Below are 27,448 nucleotides of genomic sequence, written 5' to 3' on the forward strand. Positions count from 1 at the left end.
CTAAGCCAGCCAGACGGCTCCAGAATTAGTCGACAGGTGCAGCTGGTTGTTCTTCTGGAAACTGACCAGGATGGGCAGGAGATATGATGGACTCAAGACAATACCGTGCGCTATCTAGTGGTTGTTGTAACGTATATGTATGTGTTTATGTAGAGTCCGGGGATTGTTAGTAAAAGTACTGGCTTGTAATAAACACGGTGTTGTTACTCCACAACCCGCATTGCATGATGAGCACACAGGTACAATGTGAGAGCAAACCAGTCAATGTTTATAGGGCGAGTACAGAGACAGACGAATCAAGTCTGTGTGGGTATGGGTTTGAACAAGTACAGAGAGATGAGTATTGTTCCACATGGTAATTTTTCGGCAGGTACAAGGAGCTGATTTCTTATCTCCACTCTGTACCATCAAAGGCTGCCATTACAAACTCTCAATTAACATTCCTTAACAAGATGGTAGGATGGTCTGAACCTCATTGCCACAGTCATGCATGAAAGAGGGAGTTTTACTCCATTTAAACAAGTTGACTATGCAGACTCTGCGCTGTGTGTGAACCCTGTTGAGAGTTTACCACTACTTATGATGAGGCAGTACCATACAACTTGTTTCTTGACAGGATCTACAAGGTAGTGCAGCTCTGATAAACCATGATCTGTCATTATGTTTATCCTTCTGTATATTCCTGTCCTCCTATATATCTGTCTTTAATGTTTTCAGAACATTCTCAAAATTGTGGAAAATAATCAGAGCATGCATAGTATAACACACAACATCCATGTGAACATTTGTCCTATGGTTGATCGCTTAAGTGTTACCAGCTGGAATGGAGGATGTTTCGTATTAATTCTGGGATCAGAAATTCTGTCCTCAGGTCTCCTATAATTTAATTTACCATCCAATGGTGTGTCTACTTCCTCCATGGTCAAAGTAATGTAAGATTCTCTCAATGATAACAAAACTCACGATGCTCAAACAATAAAAAATAATACACTGTTCAGTAGCTGAAAAACCACCAGACTTGTACTCTTCTTGTACTCAAACATGGTTACAGCTACTTGAAGTAGGATGAGCCAGGTAGAGTTCTTACCAATAATTCCAGCACAACTTCTGAACATCTGTAACTTGTAAATGATTGACCATAAGACTTATGTTCATGTGCTGTTTTGGAGTGTACATGCCTTGATTACTGTCCACATCTTTCGGAACATCGTATACATCAGTAAATCACTTATGATATTATTATCAGACGCTTTCAATGGAAAACCACCACTCAACACCTCTTTAAGGTTATAATAATTTTATGAGGTAATTACAGCCAGATACAGCCCTTGTAAGGCTGACTCTCTGATGAGGCCAGGCAGCATCTGCCATGTATGGGAAACTGCATATTATTGTGGTGGAGGTATTGTGTGCGATGCGAGTTGTAGGAATGTTGGGGACAGCACAAAATCCAGTCCCCAAGTTAAGAAAATTAACCGTTTATGATTAAAATCCCACACTCCAACTGGGAATCAAATACGAAGCTTGAAGGCCAAGAAACTAAATACTTGGCCATTGATCTGGACCTCTTTAAGGTTGGAAGGATACATTTTTCCTTGTTTTATTTATATTGTTAACAGTCATGAACAACCTTTCAAAGGAGCCCACCTGCTGACCATGCTCATTAAGGCATCAAGTCCTTATGGTCAGACATGTAGTTAGCCAGTCTGAGTGCCATTGGTGGAAAAAAATTCAACATCAGAATGTTGGCTGGCAGGTGGTGGTATACAATTCCTAATCACTAGATCTCAGTCCCTGGACATCACATAACAAGACACCATGCTTCTGTCTACAAGGGCCCGCTCATGCTCTGGCCTCTATCCCGAGCCAATATCTGGCGATCAAGTTAGACCTCTAGTCCGGAATTTACCAGATCCTGGTGCACCCAGCGACACGGTTTCCCTACAGAGTATGCTACTAAGGGAAACGGTATTGCTGGACCCACTTACCCATGGGCCATAGCCTCGCACCATCCATTATGCAGCAATGGGCGGTTGTGATAAAGGAAATGACTGTGCAGGAATTCCCGGTCACCATGATCGCCTACCTGGACGACTGGTTGATCCATGGCCTTGACCTGGATCAAGCTATCTCTGTATCTCTCGGTCATTCTAGGTATCACATTGAACGAATCCAAATCAGTGCTTTCTCCAGTCCCGGTAATCACTTACTTGGGAGTGACCATCGACATACCTGGCCAGGAACTGTCACTCCACCACCACACGCAGCGAAACCTTCAGCTTCTCCCGCATTAGCTCCTGCATTTGAAAACCCTCCTCAAGCTGCAGCAAGCTTCAGGTTATCTCTCTTGGCTGGCATGGGTGATGGGTTGGCCCATGTTCCTGCCAAAATAAGTCTTTCCAGGGAATTCTTATGGGATCTTGATGATGGATTTCATCTCGACACCACGTCGTCTGCAGCTCACGCTCAACATTTACACCGATGCCACTCTGGCTATCGCTATGGACCTTCGACAGGCATGGGCCCAGGCAATCTAGTGGCCAGCCAGGATTCATGCTGCGGAGTTGGCTGCTGCAGTGATTGGAGCCCATTGGGCCTTAACAGACCTGACCCCATGTTAATGTATGGGTGAACAATGCTGTGGCCATGTGGACCCTGCACACTGGTTGCGGTCCTGTTCTTCACACTCACGAATATTTGTTAACCATGTACACAATTCTCATTAAAGAATTAGCAGAGAGGGGCATTAGTCTCTCATGGTGCTCTGTCACCTTGGCAGAGAACCCTGCTGATGCTCCATCCCTGGAAGTGCTAGCTTCTCTACACGTGAGCCTGCATGATGCTATACAACCAGGCTCACCCCGGGACGGAGCGGCAGTTGGGTCTCGGCAGAGGTGACGGGACATCACAATTAACCTGCACACCAAAAACATGGGTTTCTAAACTTCTCTATAGTGTTCATATAGTGCAAGGGCAATCTGCCTGTCAGACAGTGACATTGAGCCCTTGACAGGAGTAGGCTATGTACCAAACACCAGATTTCACCCTCTCCCTTCCTCGTTACCATCATCACACACTATACAACACACAGTTGTCACACTTGACACAGAACCAGAGAAATTTATGTACAGATCTTAATCTCTGAGACAATGAGTAACTAACTTCTTGATCAAAGATTGTGCACCCAAATAAATGATCACAAACCACACATCATATCAATGGATTCGTATACAAATGCCTGTATAATAGGAATCAATCGAGGGATGTTCCACCAAATTAAATTATAAATTATGTTACAAATGCCTGGTCAATAGACCCCTCCACCTTTCAAAGGATCTTATTAATAAATTTGATAATTTGATGTGTACCCAGTAAGTAGATTCAGCAGTTTGGGTCAATGCAGGAGGAGGAGAGACATCTTCCAAATAGTACGAATGTGATGTACTTGGAGGTGGCCAGTCCATGAGTTTGGTCTCTCGACGTCGACTAGCCCGCAAGGCCTGTCTCAATGCCACGTTGATACGACGCAGCTCTGAAGAATTCTTGACCATATTTCTGTAACATACACCATTTTATAAAGAGGCAAGTAATGTGAAGACTTCATTTTAGAAAAATTGGGAGACTGATATGTAAGAAAAATGGGTAGGAGCTAAAACATTTGAATAAGAACCACTCTAAAATTTGAACAGATCCTAGATATTATGGCCAAGTAAGATCATTTTTAAGAAGAGATGATTTATATATATATTTTTTAAATGTTCATAGGAGGCAAATTATGATATTCCCCTCCTTACTTTATGAGGTTCAGACAATGACCCATATTCCCTACCTTTTCTTCCTGTCCATTAAGAATACTCTCACCAAAACTACAACCCTCTTATCCAGTCCTATTTTCCCCCATTTTCTCCATGAGTCTATTTTGGTTTACCCTGTCAAAGGCTTTAGACAGGTTTAGAAGAGTTACAGAGAGGTATCATCAAGGAAACTGGTGGACTAGGGAATGGTGATGACATTATAGGAAGCAGGAAGTCAAGTAAAGATGACATAAAGTTGTTAGTGTTAAACTGTAGAAGCATTGTAAATAAAGGAATATAATTAAGTAACTTAATAGATAATATATATTTACCAGATGTTGTAATGAGAATTGAATCAAGACTGAGAAATGATATTATGAATGCAGAAATTTTCTCTTGGAAGTGGAGGGTTTATATTAGAGACAGGTTAGAATAAAAGGAGGGAGAGTATTCATAATGGTGAAAGAAAAATTTGTAAACTACAGAAAAGTTAAGGAGGAGAAACATGAAATTCTAGGTGTAAGACTTACCTGTAAAGATAATAGGCAACCGAACTTGATGTTTTCAGGGTGTACAGACCTGGTAAAACTGATGCTGATACTGATGTGGGAATATTTGATAATCAGTTATGAGGGAAACAATACAGAATAGAACGTTGTTGTAGTGGGTGATATCAATTTACCAATTGTTAACTGGGAAGGGGATGCAAACAACAGAAAACATGACCAACAAATGGTGAACAAGTTAACACATTCAGCCTGATGGTAAACAACCACCAAGTTCCCAAAATTCCAAAGTGCACCACTGGTTGCACACGCTGTTCTTTTAAAATTGGATTTGCGCCACTGGTGGCACACAATGAGGTTTGAGATACATGTTGTTTTATATTACAGTCAGTGTTTTGTGCAAGGAAATAGAGTAATGATTTGTCTTTATTAGGATTGTATACATTATGTATCACCAGTGGTACATGATATAACAAAATTTGGTGCAAAAAAAGCATGTAAATAACTGTCATTCAATTACCTCCTTTAATTACAAAAACATAGCATTTTATCTCTTTAAACATGTTGTAATTGCATATAGTTATAATAATAAGGTTGATTTATTTTATTCCAATGCAAACTGACTTTCATGGAGTAGGAATACACAGGTTTGCCAGAAAATAAAATGGTTAAGAAAAGAAAGCAGTTGCAAATCACTGGTAAACTGTTATGAACGTAAGAAAAGAATTAGACCTAATTGAAAATAATATATCTCTGTAAACAATACACAAGGAATGAATGAGTTAGTGATTTTTATTAAAACAGCCTAAGCACATTGCTGGTACACCAACGCATGTGTTGCAGTATGTGGAGACCCACTTCATCAATTTCCATGCTGTTGCTGTTGAGGCTTCATGACATGATCACTTATTTTAGTATTTTAGTACATTTTCCAGAATTTACCAGATGCTGACTATCCTCTGGGTGTGTTGAAATCATTAACACAGCCCTTTTATCTACCTAGTTGATTACTTTAACACCGCTCCCATTTTCTTTAGCTAAAACCCAACCTTTTGATAGTTTTTGACTAGTTATCTGTTTTGGATATTCTTTACATTCAGACCACCGAGTTCCACAAATAGATTTTATTGTATAGTAGAACCTCAGCCAGCTTTACAGAATTATACAAATTTTCTGCATAAAGTGTACGGCCTTCATTCAAATAGTTCTCCATTAAATCCATGACAACTTTTTCAGCATGACCTTCCTTTGCAGTCACATCTGTCTTGCCAACATAAACTTTTACTTTGAAAGTATATTCATTAGTGGAGCGTACTTTGTAAACTTTTTATCCATGTTTATGGGATTTTTCAGGGAGATATAGCCTAAACAGCAGTCGTCCGCTCTATGGCCCTATCGACTCATTGATATCTAGTGACTCATCAGGCACAGGAATATTTTTTAACTTTACATTAAGCAGCGTAATAAAGATTTCGAATTTTGCTAGGCGTGGTTCGACATGGGTTGGTTCCTCATTATTATTATGAAAATGTACGCCTTTCAACAGGTATCAAATCGATCCCTTGTCATAGGTTTCTTTATAACCTCATTTCCATACAATTCATAGGATTGTTAGACCAGTATATTTTTCTTTGGGAAAGAGGAAAAATGCCCATGATCATAAGAACTCCAAGCAGCTTCTTCATTTCTTCTTTCATGCAGTCCTTCCATTTAGCCATTGGTGAGCATCTTTTTACTCTTCTAGAGGCAGCGTATTGCCTTGCACATCTGTTGGTTTCTAAAACAATTACATCTAAGATTTCATCATCTAAAAATTGCTTATATACTGTAAAAGGGTCTGTTACATCCAAATTACACTGCAGCCTTGGCTGTCCAGAAAAAAAAAAAAAGAAAAAAACCCCACACATGGCTTTCAAGTCAGTCAACTCCAAAATATTGTTTACGTGATCATTATGAATAGCACTTACTATCACACCTCTCTTTAGAAACATCATCATTGATGAGCACCATGGATTCTTTTTCAGCATGGTCAACCTGTAGCAATCTTCTTTTATTCTATCAGTTCCTCTTGGATACAATAGAGAACCACTCTCAGGTCGACTGCATTTATACAGACTTCTCAAAAGCTTTGGACACTGTTGACCATGATATCTTGCTGCAAAAACTAACAGGCTATGGAATTAATGGGCCTCTCCTCTCCTGGTGTGAATCATATCTTAAAAATCGCCTGCAGATTGTTAAAATAAGGAATCATTTTACTCCACCTATTGTTGTTACCAGTGGAGTTCCTCAAGGGTCTCGCCTTGTGCCCTTACTTTTTACTCTCTACATAAATGACATTAAAAATGTACTTAAGAATTCTGAATTGCTTTTGTTTGCTGAGATGCAAAAATTTTCATGCAATTTAATTGTCAACTTGATTGTTTAAAACTTCGAGAAGATTTACATCATCTGGAAAAGTACTGTACTCGAAATGGGTTGAAACTTAATCATGAAAAGTGTAAAATAATATTGTTCTTTAAAAACAAGAAAAACAAACAATTACATCTAAGATTTCATCATAAAAAAATTGCTTATATACTGTAAAAGGGTCTGTTATATCCAAATTACACTGCAGCCTTGGCTGTCCAGAAAAAAAATTCCCTACACATGGCTTTCAAGTCAGTCAACTCCAAAATATTGTATCACTTCAATACAAATTTATTAACAACAACATTCTATCTCCTGTTTCACAAGTTAGCGACCTTGGTGTTTTATTCAGTTATAACCCATCATTTAATGAACATATTAAATATTTGTAAGGAATCATTACAAAGACTGGGTTGTGTTACTGGATATTCCAGAGGATTTTCAAACTTAGCTACCTATCAATTGCTGAAGGTATTTATGGTATGACCTACACTAGAATACTGTACACCTGTCTGGAACCCTTCTCATCAGATGTCTATCTGTAGATTATATTGAGTACAACATAAATTTCTTCATTTATATTCATTTGGAGCAGGATTCCCATATGAATATATTGATTATACAGTCCTAGAACAGTCTTTAAATCTGCATAGTCTGTCACAACACCGTGAATTCCTGGATACACTTTTCATTTTTAAACTGCTTCACTCCTTGGTGAACTGCCCACAACTCCTTGAAAAAATTAACTTACATGTACCAGCCAGACGTACGAGGTTTAACAATACATTGACTACAAACTGGCACAAAACTAACTAACTATGCATTCACTGGACCAATTGAACGAATGTCAAGATTTCTAAACAAAGTGGATATTGATATATTTAACTGCTCATTGTCAACATTTAGAAATCACTTACACAATCTCTAGAAGTGACTATTACTTTTCTGTGCTTACTAGTACTATAACCTGTGTATATATTTGTACATCTTTTTCTTCTTATACTCCACTGACCTTTCTTTTTAGTGTGTTTTGTTTTGTTTATTTTTCTCTATAGTGTGTAAAATGATATTACCGTTAATAAAGTATCATTACTACCATCTGAACTGGATCACCATCACTCCTTTGTGTATCACTTCATTCTTCCTCACTTTCTTCTACCACACTTATAAGGTCACGATCTGATGGTAAATATTCTCTGCCAGACAGTGATATGTCACAAAATTCAGACATACATGTGCTGTCATTCAGGATTTCTTCAGTCTCATCAGAATCCATAATAAATATTTTGGCTTACCACAAATTAAAATAGGAATGTGCTTTTATTTTTAAAACAGTGCCAGCAAAAAATTCCATTTTATGCTACAGGCCTACAAAAATGATGCAAACTCTAAACAACGAACTGTAAATTGTTTCAGTATTTTTCAAATGTGAGAGGTTCACAGATGCACTGAAAGAATTTTTCAGTTATTACTGATCTGCATTTAGAGCAATTGCCCAGGTGGCAGATTACCTATCTGTTGTTTTCTATGCCTTTTCTTAAATGATCATACAGAAATTAGAAATTTATTGAACATCTCCTTTGGTAAGTTGTTCCAATCCCTAACACACCTTCCTATAAATGAATATTTGCCCCAATTTGTCCTCTTGAATTCCAATTTTATCTTCATATTGTGATCTTTCCTACATTTAAAAACACCACTCAAAATTATTCGCCTACTCGGAACATATCACTTATTACAAGTAATGAAAATCATTTTTGGTCCGTGTTGAAAGTATCCTATAGTATATATAAGAAAATATTTATGTTACCACCCATTCAATACAATGCAGAATGTTAACATGTGAGTTAATTTCAATTGCAAGAACTACTCAAGGATTACCAGAAAGCTGAATGTGTAGACTGATTGCTTATGGGAGGTGCTGCACTAATACAAGCCATTTTGGAAATTATAAAGCTTCAAAATCTACTTGAATGACTATGAAATTGCATGTACCATCAGTGGCACATGATAGCATGAGATTGTCACGGGATTACGAAATGCTGTTGTGTGCCACTGGTGGTGCACAAGAAAAAGTGTGTAAAATGTCTCTAAAACTGTTATAATATGCAAACTGATCATTGATCAAGGGGTTTAACGTGTAAAACAATATTGTTTGCATAAAAACTCAATGTCATCTTTTAAGGAATGCAATGCGAAATACAAATAATTTTTTGAGAGTTAACATTTTTAATTATGTACCACCGGTAGTGCACATCGGGGTGAACGTGTTAATATGGCAAGGAGAAATGAATCAAAAAGTGATGGAACCAACTAGACGGAAAAATATTCTAAACATGGTGTTGATAAAACCAGATGAGCTCTATAGAGAAACTGAAGTGTTTTTTTTTTTTTTTTTTTTTTTTTTTTTTTTGCTAGGGGCTTTACGTCGCACCGACACAGATAGGTCTTATGGCGACGATGGGATAGGAAAGGCCTAGGAGTTGGAAGGAAGCGGCCGTGGCCTTAATTAAGGTACAGCCCCAGCATTTGCCTGGTGTGAAAATGGGAAACCACGGAAAACCATTTTCAGGGCTGCCGATAGTGGGATTCGAACCTACTATCTCCCGGATGCAAGCTCACAGCCGCGCGCCTCTACGCACACGGCCAACTCGCCCGGTAACTGAAGTGTTAGACGGTATAAGTGATCATAAAGCTGTTTTTTGTCATAGTTAAGAATAAATGCGAAAGAAAGGAATGTTGTTAAAGTAGGAATACAAGACAACACCACATGGCCGATAAGAAAGGCATAGGGAAATTAAAAAAAAAATTCTGATCAGTGGAAAATGATAAATAAAAATCCAAACAGCCTATGGGATGGATTTAAAGTAATTGTTGAAGAGTGAATGGTAAGGACCCATTATATTATAACAGGGAAATGAAGAGATTAAGGAGGAGGTGCAGATTAGAAAAAAATAGTTAGGAATGTTTATGGGAGTAAAGAGATATTGAAGAAACGTACTCGGAAATTTAATTTATCAAAACGTCAGTTAAGGATAACATGATGGCAAACATAATCGGCAGCCATATGAATTTTAGGGAGCAATGGAGGGATAGGTACAGATACTTTAAGGCGGAAAGAGGTTCCAGGAAGGACATTCCAGGGATTATGAACAAGGGTGTGTAAATGCGACAACTTACAGAAAGCAGAAGTATTCAGTGTGTAAAGGTAGTTGGATATAAGGATAATGTCCACGAAGAGGAGGCAACTAATGCTAAAAAATTACTGACATTGACCTATGATAATAAAGACTTAACAAAAAGATAGAAAAGTTGAAAGCTAGAAAAGCAGCTGGGATTGATAAGATTTCTGGGGATATATCAAAGGTAATGGGTTGTAATATGGTGCCATATCTGAAATACTTATTTGAATACTGTTTGCATTAAGGCGCAAGCAACTTATTTTGGAGTTTTATTAACTCTTTGAGTGCAAGATTAAATTTTAGTCAACGTGCTGAAAACTGTATTGCATTATTTTATATTGTTCATGAGATATAAGCAGAAAACGGCCACAACGCTTGAGCGAGCGACTTCAGTGTTGGCGAGCTGCCTCCTGTGTGCTATTAGTAGGTGTAGCAAAATCAGACTGTGAAACTGTTGGTTCGGCATATTTAATTACTATAAACAATACCTAAGTGAAAATATGGTTGCAAAGATGCAAGTACTTCAAAAACATTGAAGGAAGAAGGTGTAGGTTTCCACAGATTCCCAGTTGAGAGAAATCTTCCGAGAGATAATGATCTTGGCTATAAAAACTTAGTTGCACTAATTTCTCACCAACCCAACATAGTTTTGTATACTCTAAACATTTCAGAGAGCAGGACTTTTCTATTGATTAAATATAAAGCCAAATTCCTGAGAAAAAATAGAAAACATGTGGCCACGCTAAATATGAGGGGAATGAAATCTGTTCCTCTTGTAAAGCATGCATCTACGTACAGGGTGATTCAGCTAAGATGTCCACCTCAAATATCTTCTTATCCATTAAATATAGACACATTCTGTTTCCAAATTCTTATATTGTATTAAGGGGCTCATAAAATACTGCCTTATTCCTCTCAATCACATACATGATTCCTGAGACACTGGTAGCAACTTTGCTTTTTTTTAAATGGGATTACACTAATTTCACCCAGTAGAACAATGAAGAATCGAGCAACAAATTCAATGATGTACTCATTTTGCAAATCGACAAGTACTTTTGAGATATCAAAGGGTTTAAAATGTTTAGGCATTAGATAGAAATAGATGGACCACTCATCTTGATGGTGAGTGTGTAATTCTCATCCTTGACTCACGCTTTGTTGATAAACACACATACCTCACCGTTATCTCGAGGGGGGCCGCGAAAATCAGTATTATGTAGGCCAGCATATTTCGGAGTTACAAAGCTTGTGTTTCATTGCCGTTGAATCAGAAAAAGACCAGCTAACACAGTGAAATTGTAATAATTTAAATGCTTTATTGTCCTCATGAGTACATAATATATGAGATGAAATCAAAACTCCAAAAACCATAAAATTTGTTAGTGGGATGTAAAGCAAATAATAATAATAATAATAATAATAATAATAATAATAATAATAATAATAATAATAATAATAATAATAATATTAAATCAAAAACTTCAAAATCCAATTAATGACATAGTCATTGGAAAGAATGGATGCAAATTTAATGGACAACATTATTGTTGGGATTTTTTGGTCCTCCTTAAAATCAGCATGTAAGATCGATGTACATTAGCAACAGGCAGTGGTCGAGTTAGGAATAAATTACTGTTGGTATGCTAGCATACTCTGCTGTTCAGACAAAAAGTTCAGGTGATTTTATTTTTAGAAGCGTTGTTTCATTCTGCCTAGTTTCAACCACTGGCATCATACGGAGAAATGTGCAGTTGCTCAAAAAGTTGTTGAGTGTTTGGTATTATTTAAGTCTCTTTCAGTCACATCCACATTTCCCTCCACTTCAGCAGTAGTCTACTCACAACGTAGTCATACAATGGTGGCATGTGTGGAATGCAGTCTCTTGTGTCCGTAAGCATTTCCTCCACTCCACCTCGTCCTGTATCCTAGCGGAAATATCTGAAACCACCTTACTGCATAGGATAAATAATAAGTACCGTACTCTTTCAGTGCTGGCAAACCTGAGAAAACTGAATTAATTTACACATTAAAATTTAAAATGAAACAAAACTTGTCCATTTAGTTTCTTGTGAATGTATTTTCTATGTTTATTCTTAGGAGTGCAGCTGATCATCAGACATTTTGACAATGCACAATACCATCACAATATGCTATGTATGCACTATGTTCAGGATGTGTGTTTATCAACAAAGCATGAGTCATGCAGGAGAACAATACAATGGACTTAACAGCAATTGGTGCATAGCTTCCTGTCTAATACCCACAGATATGAAACCCTTTAATATCTCCAAAAGTACTTGTCTAATTTGTAAAATAAGCACATCACTGAATTTGTCGCTCGATTCTTCATTGTTCTATTTGGTGAAAGTAGTATATTCCCATTTAAGGAAACAAAGTTGCTACCTGTTTCTCGGTAATTACATGTGTGATCGAGAGGATAAGGACAGTATTGTAAGAGACCCTTAATACAATTTAAGAATTTGAAAGTAGATCGTCTACATCTTTAACAGAGCAGAAGATATTTGAGGCAGACAACTTAGCTGAATCACTCTGTATATTATGAAGTAATTTGAAATATTCTAAATATATTTTTAAGTTTGTTATTAATCAAAGTATTCTGGTTCTTGCCTGGAATCCTATGTATGTACCTCCTTCTCGGGGATATTGTTCTTGGATTGCCTTCACTACACAAGACAGTATAACTTTTATCTTCTCTCTTTCTAAAGGAGTCCATGATTTGACCCAGTACAGAAACTGGCGAAAGGCTACGGACTACCTGTTAGCATTAGTTTTCATAGCCAGTCTTTCCCCCACATCGGGGATATTAATTTTATCCATATGAAGATAATGTGCAATATGTAACACATTGTAATTTAACACTAAAAACCAAACCCTATGGCACTACAGCCCTTGAAGGGCCTTGGCCTACCAAGCGACCGCTGCACAGCCCGAAGGCCTGCAGATTACGAGGTGTCGTGTGGTCAGCACGACGAATCCTCTCGGCTGTTATTCTTGGCTTCCTAGACCGGGATAATTTAACACTACTTTAGAAAAGTCCTTGTGCCAAACAACACACGTCAAAGTTCAGTGCATTTCATTTATTGCTTCATTCTCTTTACAGCAGAAATGTTCAGCAGCAGTGGGCATCGCTTCACAATGTTCACGCTTATACCAGTCAGTGGTCAGTGTTTCCCTGCCTTTCCGAAACAACGGATGCCGGTGGTTCATTTTCTAGTCAAGATACTGTGCACTTTAGTTCAAATTGATAAGACTTCACTTTTCTGGATATTCATTCCAAACAATGTGCTGACACCAAGAAACACAAACACAAGAAACAGATGGAAATGGCGCGCGATATCCTGTTGTAACCAAACAGCAATGTCACGCTGTCCTCTACCTAAACCTTAGGATCTTCATCTCTCGCAGTCTAATGGACATTCTACTCTTCTATATGAATTCTAACTGAATTCATAAAAAATAAAAAATAAATTCATGAGTTTACTGGACCTTTAAGGAATGATACCAAATGAATGAAAGTTACAATAGTTGCCCCATTGTATAAGGGAAAGGGTGATAAGCATAAAGCGGATAATTACAGGCTAGTTAGCTTGACATGTGTTGTTTTTAAGCTCTGGGAAAGCATTCTTTCTGATTTTATTAGACACATTTGAAAATTACTACCTGGTTTGTAAGAAGATAGTTTGGGTTTAGGAAAGATTATTCCAGTGAGGCTCAACTTGTAGGATTTCCAGCAAAATGTAGCAACTATTTTAGATTTAGGAGGATAAACGGACTGTACCACTATTGTCTTATCCAAGGCTTTTGATACGGTAGATAACGAGAGACTACTGACAAAACCGATGGCTATTGGACTAGACAAAAGAGTGATTCTATGGGTGGCTAAGTTATTAGAAAATAGAATTCAGAGAATTAGATTAGGTGAAGCTTTATCTGATCCTGTAGTAATTAGAAGAGGGGATCCTGCAAGGCAGTATATTGGATCTTTGTTATATAAACTGATAGAAAAAAATATCCAGACACCAAGAAGGAGTTGTGCTAGATTAACGAACGTTAGTAGGTGTGTTTATACATCTGAAAGATGGTGTTGATTCAAATTTCCCGCAAATTGCATTAGCATGGTGCTAGTAGTGGCCCCATGACGTTGCACATCAGGTTTGCTTTACATACGGGTTGTACTGTGCGAGAGCATTTGTTACCTGTGAGATTGGATGGAGTGACTGTGAGTAGGTCAAGAATGCCTCTACAATGATGAAGAGGCCAGTATCAACAGCTCACTGCGGTTGAACAAGGCCGTATAATAGGGCTACACGAAGGTAGATTTTCCTTTCGCGCTATTGCAGAAAGACTTGACAGGAATGTCTCTACTGTGCATGCGTGCTGGCAGCAGTGGTCACGAGAAGGTATGCTTACAAGAAGGCCGGGCTCCGGACGTCCCCATGGCACCATCAAGAGGGATGACCACCGTATTCGGCATATGGCTGTGCAGAAAACTGCGTCTGCAGCAGCAATTCGAGTGGCAGTAGGCACCACAGTGACGCAATGAATTGTTCGAAATTGGTGTCTGCAACTTCAGTGGTGTCAAGCAAGAGCTCAATGGAGGGTGAAGTGGAAGTTCACTGTGTTTTCTGATGAAAACCAATTCTGCCTTAGTGCCAATGATGGCCATGTGTTGGTTAGAAGGAGGTCGGTGGGCACCTGCATTTCCACCTGTCTGCGGCGTCGACACACTGGTCCTACACCGGGAGTTCTGGTGTGGGGAGCAATTTCCTATGACAGCAGGAACACTCTCGTGGTTATCCCACGCAGCCTGACTGCAGATGTGTATGTCCGTCTGGTGATTTGACCTGTAGTGCTGCCATTCAAGAACAGCATTCCCGGGGGTATTTTCCAACAGGATAATGCACATCTCCATGCCGCTGTTGTAATCCAACATGCTCTACAAAGTGTCAATATGTTGCCTTAGCCTGCTCAATACCCTGATCTGTCCCCAATCGAGCACGTATGGGAGATCACTGGACGACAATTCCAGTGTCATCCACCACCGGCATTAACTGTCCCTGTATTGACCGACCAAGTGCAACAGGCATGGAACTCCATCCCACAAGCTGATATTTGGCACCTGTATGACACAATGCATACACATTTGCTTGCCTGCATTCAACAGTCAGGCAATTACACCAGATATTGATGATGATGATGATGATTATTGTTTAAATGGGCCTAACATCGAGGTCATCGGCCCCTAATGGTACAAAATTAGACGAAATGGAATGACAAATTAAGAGTCCAAAATTCTCCACTGACCAGAATTCAAAATGTGAGGATAAAGAATGAATGGATGGAGATGAATTTAAAACAATCAGTGGATGCGACCCACAATGCCTTACATTCACAGAAACTGACATAAAAGAATAGGATTACTAACCAAGGGACTGCTGCTATAGCATAACACTGAATCAATGATGCTTGCAGTCTAAAGGGGGTCCAAAATCCAAGTTATTGGCCCCTCATAACAGTACTTATCGCTAGGAAAGTAGAACCATGGTATTTATCATGTTGCGGTACTAATCAAAAGTAGCAGAGACTCACGGTATTCCACACATTATGGTACTACTCACAGGTTATGAAATTTGACATATTATACAGACCTATGGTTTTTCTCACATTGTGGCGCCATTAACAGGCAACGCAACCCTATGGTGTTCATCACATAAGAGTACTAACCACAGGAACCTGCACTATCCCGTGGTGTTCCTCATATAGTGGGTACGAATCATAGGCAAGGCAGAACCATGGTAGCTATCATCCCATGGTCCTGCTCATATGGTGGTACTAATCACAGGTACTGCAAAAGCTGACTGCACGGTGCTCCTATGTGCTACTAATCAGAAACCTATTTGGTACCTAATATAGTGGTACTACGCGCAAGTAAAAGTGACCCATGATGTTCTCCGTGTAGTGGTACTAAGCACAAGTAGTTTCATGGTTCCAAGACAATCATCCCTTGGTTGCCCCTTTTAGTCACCTCATTCGACAGGCAGGGGATACCGTGGGTGTATCCTCTTCGTCTGCTTCCCCCACCCACAGGGGGTTGTGTGTTTGGTCCTTGAGAGGTATTTTATTTCCCTCAAGTCCGCCGGCAAGCCGGTTAGGATCCCCCTATCCGCCACCTGGGATGCGCCACGTGGGAGTATCACCTCTGCCGCTGCTACGCCAGCGTAGTAGGTTCGTGGACACCAGATATTAATGGACCAGCATTGCACATTTGCGATGGCTTTTCTCACGTGGATATTAACTTGTAGTCTTGTACCTTTAATCAATTAAATATGTTACCTTGACAAATATATTACCAAAATTTCTGTATTACACGATCCTTATTTCATGGTGTTTGAATATCTTTTTCTGCCAGTGTATGATATGAGTAAAGAACTGAAATCTATTCGTGGATGATGTTATACTGCATACAGTAGTAAATGGATTGATAACGACTATTAAAAACCTAGTTAATGTTGTGAGATGGACTGTAAACAATGGTATGATGGTAAAGTGGATGAAAAGCCAGGTTTTAAGTTTTGCCAAGAGGAAAAATCCTCTCAGTTTTAATTACTGTGTTGATGGGGTGATAGTACCTCATGGGAATCACTGTAAATACCTAGGTGTTAACATAAGGAATGGTCTTCATTGGGTTAATCACATTAACACGATTGTAAAGAAAGGTTACAAATTTCTTCACTGGTTACGAGGGTATTTAGGGGTTGTAGTAAGGATGTAAAGGAGAGGGCGTATCTTTAGTAAGATCCTAATTAGAGTATGGTTCTAGTGTATGGGAACCACACCAGGACTTCTTGATACGAGGACTGGAAAAGATCCAAAGGAAAGCAACACAATTTGTTCTTGTTGATTTCCAACAAAAGAGTAGTGGAACAAAAATGTTGCAAAGTTTGGGCTGCGAGGGCTTGGAAGTAAGGGGGCAAGCTACTCGACTAAGTAGTATGTTCTGAGTGATGAGTGGAGAAATGACATGGAAAGATATAAGTAGACAAATGAGCTTGAATGGAGCTTTTAAAAGTAGGAAAGGTCATAATATGAAGATAAAGATAAGGCTGGAATTCAAGAGAAAAATTTGGGGTAAATATTCATTTATAGGAGAAGGAATAAAGGATTGGAATAATTTATCAAGGGAAATGTTTGATAAATTTCCAAAATGCAGGTCATTGATGATTGAAGTATATTGTTATATAATCCAGGTGTTCACTCTTGCACAGATTTTGCTGGGTACCTGCCATCTGGGATTCAGAAGATATCCTATCCTGAAACCAAACTGCCTAGTGTTCAACCAACCTACCTATTCTAACCATGGCCCCATATATCTGCCTAATATGCCTTCAAAAACCTTACAGAGGATACATTTAAGATACATCATTGTCTTCATCTCCTTTCCATTTTTACACTTATACAACCATAGACTCTTTTCATTCTTCAGGTATGACACCATTATTTAGAGAGTAATGAAACATAAATCTCAAATGGTCCAATCATTTTTATTTTTTAAAATAATTTACCACTTATTCTATCAACTCTGCAGCTTCTTCTTGCTCTTGATGGTCTAGTTTCCTTATACATTTCAGTCTTACTAAACTTCAATTATCCAAAACCATAGTTATTTTCTATTTCTTGTTTTATGTCTTCAGCTTCCCCTTGAATCCCAGCTATAGCACAATGCTGTTTATTGGAAAGCTCAGCATTTTTAGTATTATCAATTATGAACTCTGCTGCTTCCGATTTCAGATCTGGAAGTTTATTTTGTATCCCCTTCTATATTCTTATAAACTACCAGCATATATTTTTCTCCATGTGTTCTTAAAGCTCTGTCTTCCAGTTACTAGCCTCAGTCAAAATTTTTCTTCACCCCCTTTCTGACCTCATTTAATTGCCTTTGTAACAATTTCAGTTTCTCCTTTCTTCCTCTTCCTTCACGAATTTCATTCCTTATCACCCTACATTTCCACCTTAGTCTCTTGATATCTGTATTGTAGTTATAATTATAACTTTGCACAGCTTCTAACCACTGCCAGGGTCTCCTTTTAAAACAGAAGTCATCCTTTCTCTTATACACTGGTGCAACCACTGCAACACTTCATTCATTTGGAATCATTCCTTAAAGACCTTCTTCTCCCATTTTTGGTTCATCTATTGGCATTTTTTGCTTTACTATTTTCAGATACACTTCCCTGGTTTTCTCTGCTTTCAGCTTCCACACTTTTATTATTCCCTCTTGATTTTTTGTCCCCTTCTTGTTCTTAGTCACTCTCAGGTTCATTACCAGTCGAAGGTCACTGTCAAAGCCTCTGATGTATTACTTAAATGTCTGTAATGCCCCTCTTCATTTTTTTTTACCAAGGAGCATATAGTCCACCACTAACTTTCTAGACAAGTCTCTACTCTACCAGGTTATTTTATGGCTGTCTTTCTTTTTGAACCTAGAGTTTCCAACCAACAAACCATTCCTTTTGCCAGCAACCTCTCACCTTTTTGACTCCCCCAACTCTCTGTTCCAAGCATATTTCCATATTGTTGCCTTTCTTAGTAAATGTATGTGTTCAAATTCTATGTAGTACGATGGGTCATTTGTACTGCTGATTGTTTTAATATTGCTTTGATGCAACAAATATGAGGAAAAACTCCTGCAGCTGATGATCTTGGTGTAAAGTGTTTTAACTGGATTGTCAGTCAGTCAATTAATTAATTAATTCATTCATTCATTAATAATTTATCTTCCACCTACACCCCACCACATACACATACAAATTTTTTTATTTTTTGACATCTTTTGTTACTTGTAAGAAACATATCCATATCTGCCTAAAAAGCCATACTAAACACTTGAAAACTTAATGATCATGCAGGGACATTCTGAATCACAATGAAGCACTTACTGTCTCTCAGTCATAAGTTGGTTAGTAATAGCTTCTTTCTGTTGGAAGGCAGCTTGAAGATTATCCAGCTGTAAACAATAAAGATGCACATTAGTTATAACCTTTTATTGTCTAGCACAGTTACAACTATTACATCCTGTATGTGTTTGCTAATAGAGTGAACACATACCCTAATTAACAGAGATGGATCAAGTGGAGATTTTGTTTCCAATGCTAATTATATTACACCAATGTTACTCAACGATAAGAGCATTTTCAATTTCATTACTTAATTCATCATTTTATTTTATTAGACAGAGATTGGGTTTCTTAAGTCTCATATCATTATATTCCTGAATCAAACATGACTAAAGATTAAGTTTTAAAACTTTGCAAGAAAGACTATATACATATATACATGAAGGAGTGGAACAATTTACCAGGGGAAGTGTTTGATCATTTTTCAAAATCTGTACAGATATTCAAGAAAAGAATAAACAGCAACAGAGAAATGAAATGTTAGAGGGCATCTGACCTGTGCATGTTATTGTAAATAAAGAATTTTTGTGAATAAATTAATTCCATCCCCTGGTCTATAGAGATTGGACAGCCGAAGTAGGGGACTGCCTGTAGGGGTGAAGTACAGTGGGGACTTTGAGGACCCTGCGACCGCTATGGTAGCTGTGAAAGCTCTTCAGGAACTCTGAAAAGCAGTGAAAAGAGGGGCTCTGGTTAAGACGCAGAAGGTCATTATGCATGTTAGGTAACAAAATGTGTGAAAAAAAAAAAAGCAATGTCAATTTAAATCTTATTGCAGTTGTATATTCTTATTTGACGTAACTCCACATACTGTATGTGAGTTGATTATGTGGGTAAGTACAGAAGCCATGAAGATGGTTTTCCATGGTTTCCCATTTTCACACCAGGCAAATGCTGGGGCTGTACCTCAAATAAGGCCACGGCTGCTTCCTTCCCATTCCTAGGCCTTCCTATCCCATCATCGCTATAAGACCTATCTGTGTTGGTACGACATAAAACAAATAGCAAAAAGAAAAAATAAGTACAGAAGGTATAATGAGTCGAATTTTGTAAATAATATAAATTTATTAAGGATGAGCTGTGTGTTTAATAGAAAAATTATTAATGTAAATTGTATAATACTATATTTTAGGAAAATGTATTCTTCTCTTTTTAATTTAAAAGTTAGTGCTTGATAATACTGTATTTTTGTGTATTATTTGCCACCGAGGTATACACCTCATTTGTAAATAAAGTGATTTGTATTAGATTTGCATTTGAACTGCACAAATATTGGCCAACAAAGAAATATTTCATTTTATATATTCTAGAAATGCAAGGATATTTATAAAATGTGGATAACCAAGGGCAGGAGAAATTATACTTGGAATCCTACCACCTGCACAATATGTTCATCCTATTTCAAACAAGAGGATTTTGAAGGAAAGTCATCCTCTGCAATGGCCAATTTTTGTGCAGTTGAGAGTACATACAACGTCATCATTTTCATTTCCCTTTGTCCAGCTCCTGCCAGGTCAGAGTGTTGATAGCACTTCTCCACCATTGCCTCTCCTTCCACCACTCCTCTTCAGTAATTGTATTCCAGGCCAGTCTTCTTCTTACACTGTTCTTGACAAAGTGAAAGAGTCCTTCCATCTTGTTCTGGGTCTACTTCTTGCCCTCTTTCCTTCTATCTTAGCCTTCAACACTTATTTTGGTATCCTTCCGTCCTCCATCCTCATAACATGTCCAAATCATCTCAATTTATACTTCTCCGTCCTATCGCTCAGTTTTTCTACCCTTATCTCTTTTCTGACTTCAACATTTCTTAGTCTGTCTGTCCCTCCTTGTCCTTTTACCATACTCCTCAGGAACTTCATCTCATTGGTCTGAATTTTACTCTCATTTCTTGCTGTCAAAATCCAAGTCTCTGATGCATACATTAATATACATGTATAGTACATCATGTACATTATCTCTTTACATTTCATAGGAACTTTTCCATTCCTCACCAGGTTCCTTACATTCTGGTAGAACATATTTCCTGCTTGTACCCTTTTGCTGTGCTGATCTCCTTATCCAACCTTGCATCTTGCATTATTTCACTTTCCAAATATTTGAAGTATTCACCAAATTCAAGGTTTTGCCCCTGATACTAACTATTCCTTTTCCTTCTCTTTCTCCTCTTGCCATCACCACGTTGATTTTCATACCATATTTCTCAATATTGTCATTTAAAGCCTCTAGTTATATTTGCACTTTTGTATAGTTGATTCCCCAGATCACTATATCATCTGCAAACAACAATATTTTCATAGCCCCTCCATATCTTGCCTTTGTTTTCTTTAGAATTTCATCCATAACCATTATAAACATAAGTGGAGACAATACACTTCCCTGTCTTAATCCAGTTTGGTTTCTAAACCAAGCTGTTCTCCCCACTGGAGTCTGGACATAACTGAAACAATTCTTATACATTGCTTTCACTAATTCCCTTGACTGCCTTTCACATCTTTTTCTTTCCAGGGTTTCTCACATCTTTTTTCTATTAACACTATTGTATGCGTTCTCTAGATCAAGGAATTCAATCACCATATCTTTGCCATTTTACCACTATATATCCATCAGTAATCTCATAGTAAACATAGGGTCTATCATTGACCTGCCCTGTAGAAATCCATACTACTCTTCTAAATTTCTTTTCACCCTTCCTCTCATCCCGCTTTCTATTGTTCTCTCCAATATTTTGGCTACTTGTGACAACAATGTAATTCCTTGATAATAGTTACATACCTTCCTGTCACCTTTCTTAAATACTGGTATTTTTACACCAATTACCCAATCGTCAGGTACTTGCTTTTAACTCCACATATAGCTCAGTAGCCCATATAATCAACATAGACCAATAGGTCCTGCTGTCTTTATCATTTTCATACACATTTCATTCATCCCTGCTCCTTTTCCTATTTTAATTTGTTTAACAACCATTTCCACCTCTGCCATTGTAATATCACTCTCCATTTCTGAATCATCTTCACTTACCACTACACTCTCTTGTGCATCATTTCTCATATTAAGGAGTTTATTGAAATAAACTTTCCTTCCATATCTCCTCTGGGTCTGTTATTACATTTCCACTCTCTTCCTTCACTTGTTTTGTATTTTTTCTTATTTTTAATTTATCCATACAATATACTTTTTCCACCATTTACATTCTTTTTTCAACTCTAGTGTGAATCTCTCCCAACATTTTTTCTTTTCCTCATTTACCACTTTTTTTTTTACACTTACTGTACTTTTAATTTCCTGATACTTAATTTTACTTCCTTCTTTCCTTTCTCTATTCCATTCTTGCCATGCTTTTTTTCTTTTGTTTAACAAACTCCTTCACCTCTTCATTCCACCAAGGTGACTCCTTTTCCTTCACTCTCGCCAAAGTTCTGCCACAAATCTTCTCTGCACAGCTTACAAATGTGTTTTTAAATTTAGTCCATTCTTCTTCTTCTACACTTTCTATTTTTGATATAGCGATGTGCTGTTTTAATTCCCCCTGAAATTGCTCCTGAATTCTTTTATTTTTTAATTTCCATACTTTTATTTTCTTCTGTCTTATTTCTTTTACTCTCACCATTTTACATATTTTCAGTTTTGCTACCACTACTTTGGGGTCTCCATCAAATGCCTCACCTGACAGTGCTGTTACATCCATTAACTGTTTAACAATTTATTTTCTCAACCAAAAGAAATAATCAATAACTGTTTTTGTCCTTCTGTCACTCCAGCCATATCTAGTGATATTTCTACTATTATTCTTATTTAAACCAAGTATTACCCACAATCATTCCATTTCTCTCACAAAAAACCAATCAACGTATCTCCCTCGCTGTTTCTTTCTCCATTTCCAAATTGACCAATCACTTCCTCTTTACCAATTTTATCATTTCCAACCTACGCATTGAGGGTTCCCATGACTATCATGCAATTTAGCTCCGTTTCCCTTTTGCCCTTTACCTATTATGCCCTTTAAGCCTTTAGCCATATAGCCGTTTGACATTTAGACTTTTTGCCCTCTAGCCATTTAGCCCTTTATCCCTTTACCCATTATACCCTTTAGCCTTTTTGCCCTTTAGTCTTTTAATCCTTTTGCCATTTAGCCCCTTTTCCCTTTACCCATTATGCCCTTTTTCCCTTTTTCCATTTAGCCCTTTTGCCATTAATTCCTTTAGCCCTTTTGTTTTTAGCCGTTTAGCCCTTTTTCCCTTTACCCATCATGCCTTTAGCCCTTTCAAGTTCAGCTCTGAGCCCTAGACCATAGCTCATTCCCTTTAGCCCTTCTGTCCTATAGTCCTTTTGCCCTTTTGCTCTTTTGTCCTTTTAGCCATTTAGCCCTTTTACCCTTTCACCATTAAGCTCTTTTTCCCTTTATGCAGTCGCTCAGCTCTAAGACCTAAGGTTGCCTTCCAACTTTAAGCTCCAATGAATAAAGCATATGTATTAAGCCTTACGCCATCTCCCTAGTCCTATCAGTAAAATGTGTAGCTGCCATCTTGTTCCAAGTTCAGCTTCCATCAAGCTCAACATCAAAGCCCCTGGACCATGTCTCATTTTGTCTAGTTAGGTTAAGTCTGGGATCGAATCTCTGCATCAGCTCAAACGCTAGCATATTGGACTCTTCAGCTGCTCAGCTTCGAGCCCCAAAGATGCTCCCCAATGTTAAACCCCTATGAATAAAGCATATATATTACGCCTAACATAATCTCCCTAGCCCCGTGCTGCCATCTTGTCCCAAGTTCAGCTCCAAGCCTCTGAGGTTGCATTCTGCCGTTACACTCCTATGAATAAAGCATATGTATTAAGTCTTACACCATCTCCCTCGTCCTGTGCCGCCATCTTGTCTCAAGTTCAGCTCCAAGCCATTGAGGGTGCCTTCCAACATTACAATCCTATGAATAAAGCATATGTATTAAGCCTTACACCAACTCCTTAGTCCCATCAGTACAATGTGTAGCCAGCATCTTGTTTCAAATTCAGCTTCAAGCTCCTGAGGGTACCTTCCAACGTTATGCCCCTATGAATAAAGCACATGTATTAAGTCTTAAGCCATCTCCCTAGTCCTATTAGTACAACGTGTAACTGCTAAACTCGTATAGGGAGTGGCAACCGGTTAGGTTAACGCATGGTCAGCGTGCGGTTAAGCCTGCACAATTAGCTAGGGTGTAAAGTTTTGTCTAAGCTAGTGTAGGGAAGGACAATCTGTTTGATTCATTTGGGCCAATCAGTATATAGGATTCAAACAGAGGGTCTTCAGACTATAATGACCCCACTATCAGATTCATAAAAACATTAGCACATGTGCTCATTTCTTAGGCTTGTGTGTCACACAACGATGTTCCTGAAATTATTGAGCATTTTAGAGATGAGGTGGAGGAAGAGGTGATTGGCATCTTTGATTATTTTGATAAAACTTGTTGTATCAATGGTACACAAGCTAGAGGAAGGAAGAGAGCCATACCACATCATTACTCAATGTCAATTTGGAATCACTATGAAGGCTATAGAGAACAGTTATGAAACAAGTAAGAAAAGCAAAGGATTCTATAATCACTTTTAGTGATAGGAGAGCATCATCCAAGCATGTACAAATTGCATAAGGAACAAGGAGATACTGAAACCACCTTGCAGAATTTTAATTTTGAAGACCTGTGCATGCAAAACTGAGGATAGAGTGGAGAACAATATAGAAAAAGTTGAGGACAACTGCATCACAATATCAAAGTATAAAGATGAAAATAGGTGTCTGGATGTTCCTTTCCATTACATATATTAATCTGCTGGGTTCTTTGTCTCCTTTTACATTTCTCCTGTGTTCTTATCAGTTCATCTCTTTCCCTTTTCCTGTGTTTATCCAGCCTTCTTTTTATCCTGCACTTTCCATATCAAGAATGAAGAACTGCCAAGATGGCCCCCTCATTGAGTGTTGAAGTCTGCCCTTCTAATGGAGCTGAGAAGCAGAAATGACCTTGTCGGGAGGTGAGAAGAAATGGATCTAGAAGAACTGGGATTGATGAGGAAAGAGCCTATCTACCTATCTGAAGACAGCAGTTTATGAAGATGTGGAGACTGTCCTTTTGTGTTTTCTTATCCTGCACTTCCCACATGAAGACTGAAGATCTCTGAAGATGGCCCTCTCAATGAGTGTTGAAGCCCACTTTCCTGATGAAGCTGGGAAGCAGAAACAATCTTGTCGGGAGGTGAGAAGAAATGGATCTAGAAGAACTGGGATTGATGAGGAGAGAGCTAATCTACATATCTGAAGACAGCAGTGTATGAAGATGTGGAGATTTTCCTCTGTGTTTTCTTTTTATTTCTCCCTCTTCTCAACACTATCTGAGAGAGGATTTTTTTTTTTTACAATTTGTTTTATACCACACCAACACAGATAGGTCTTATGGTGATGATGGGATGGGAAAGGCCTAGGAGTGGGAAGAAAGCAGACGTGGCCTTAATTAAGGTACAGCAGCAGTATTTGCCTGGTGTGAAAATGGGAAACCAAGGAAAACCATCTTCAGGGCTGCCAACAGTGGGGTTCGAACCCACTATCTCCCGGATGCAAGCTCACAGCTACGCACCCCTAACCGCATGGCCAACTCACCCAGTATCTGAGAGAGAGTGTGAGAAAATATGTGTGTGTGTGACTCTCTCCTTTTTTTTACTTCCAGTTGCTTGTTCCTTTCCATTACATGCTGACAATTTAAAAGACCTTCAATTCCTTATGATCAGCATCAGCAAAGTAAACAAGGAGTTTGGCCTTAAAATGAAAATTCAAAAAAATTAAATTCATGCTAAACAGTAAGGAAAAAATTACCATTGTTTTTATCACCCTGGCCAACGGCTGTAGCCGTGTTGAAATACCGGATCCCATGAGATCTCTCAACTTAAGCAACATTGGGAGTGGTCAGGAGTTGGATGGGTTGCCACGTGCTGTTGGTGGGGAGTAAGGGAATGGAGGAGCGGAAAGGAACTGGCCACCCTACCGCACGTAAACTCCGGCTCAGGAATACCTCCGCGGAGTTTCGGACCTGCCTTCGGGCAGAATAACCCTTACCTTACCTTATCACCCTGGATGGGTACATCACCGAAAGGGTGTCACATTTCAAGTATCTAGAATGCTGATTAGCACAAGAGCAGGATGCGGATGTATAAATTGAAACCAGGACTGGCATTGTAAGAAATGTGCTTCTGAAATGAAAATATCCTGAAGTGATACACGTTATTAGTGTTGCTTTACAGTATACAAGCATAAACGCTATGAACTCCATCAGTGAATGAACTACACACTTTTGAAATGCAGATGTACCGCAGAATGAACAAGATCCCCTGGGTAGATTACATAAAGAATGAGGAGGTACTCCGTTAGGCCAGGAAATCACGTGGTCTTAACTCTCACAAAATAACTGCTAGGAAATCTGTCACCTGAGCAACAACCCTTGATTGATTGATTGATTGATTGATTGATTGATTGATTGATTGATTGATTGATTGATTGATTGATTGATTGATTGATTGATTGATTGATTGATTGATTGATTGATTGATTGATATAAATGCATGAAGGCAGCCTATTTCAGTCACGTTTTCTGGAATGGCAAATAAAGACTAATATAAATGCTCATACAAGGACAAGATAAATGTGAAATGTGGCATAGGTGGAGAAGATTATCCTGGATGCAGAACCTTCAACAGTGGTTGGACAACCCAAAAATAATAATATTGATATGGGAAATTAAAAAAAAAGGATAAATAACTCCATGATGGTTGTCAGATTTCTGTGAGGAGATGGCAGGAAAAGGAGATGAATCTGCAGTCCCTGTTTTTAATATTAGTTTTCCCAGAAGAGATTTCTTTACATTATAATTGCTGCCTCTGTGGATCCATGGTAGAGTGTCAGCCTCCAGATCCCAAGATAGCGGGTTCAAACCCGGCAGAGGTAGTCAGATTTTTGAAGGGCGGAAAAAAAGTCAATTCGACACTCCATGTCGTACGATGTTGCATGTAAAAGATCTCTGGTGATATATTTGGTATTTACCCACACAAAATTAATTAAATCTCAGCCATAGATGCCCAAGAGAGATCCGGTTTACTCTAGGTCCGCTAGATGGCAGACAGAGTAAACCGGAACGTCGAAATTGACAAGCAGACAGCCAGATGGCGTCAAATCGAAATGTCTGCAAACGGTAGCTGAGGCCATACGATTATTATTATTATTATTATTATTATTATTATTATTATTATTATTATTTACCTTATAATTTTTATGGCAGACTCTATAATTTTGAGTTCTCCTATTCTAAAGGCTGAGACAAGTTTCATCTCGTACACTTTATATAAGTTCTGATTAGGATCCTCAATATTTTTGCAGATTTGCAACTAGAAATTGGTGTGTATAACTTGTTTAAAATATGATCACACTCAGACATGCCAAGTCCTACTGCTTGTTTACATCCAGAGTTCTATCATCTGGCTCTGTTGCCAGATATGGTAGCATGCTAAATCTATGACTGCTCAGTTAGTCTGTCAATCCTTGGTGATACAATGACTTC

At 38.3% G+C, this 27,448-nt stretch overlaps 1 protein-coding gene across 1 annotated transcript in view; it reads right to left on the reverse strand.

Moving 5' to 3' along the window:
• Positions 1-27,448, reverse strand: part of LOC136877767 (restin homolog) — a 151,466-nt gene that overhangs the window by 9,728 nt on the left and 114,290 nt on the right. Inside the window, exons 11-12 of the mRNA XM_068228738.1 lie at positions 18,852-18,919; positions 3,369-3,555 (exon numbers count right to left, since the gene is read on the reverse strand). Coding sequence (XP_068084839.1) covers positions 3,369-3,555; positions 18,852-18,919 — 255 coding nt within the window. The remainder of the gene's footprint in view (positions 1-3,368; positions 3,556-18,851; positions 18,920-27,448) is intronic.

The sequence above is a fragment of the Anabrus simplex genome, chromosome 7 (assembly GCF_040414725.1).
Source record: "Anabrus simplex isolate iqAnaSimp1 chromosome 7, ASM4041472v1, whole genome shotgun sequence".
In the NCBI taxonomy this organism is placed as follows: Eukaryota; Metazoa; Arthropoda; class Insecta; order Orthoptera; family Tettigoniidae; genus Anabrus; species Anabrus simplex.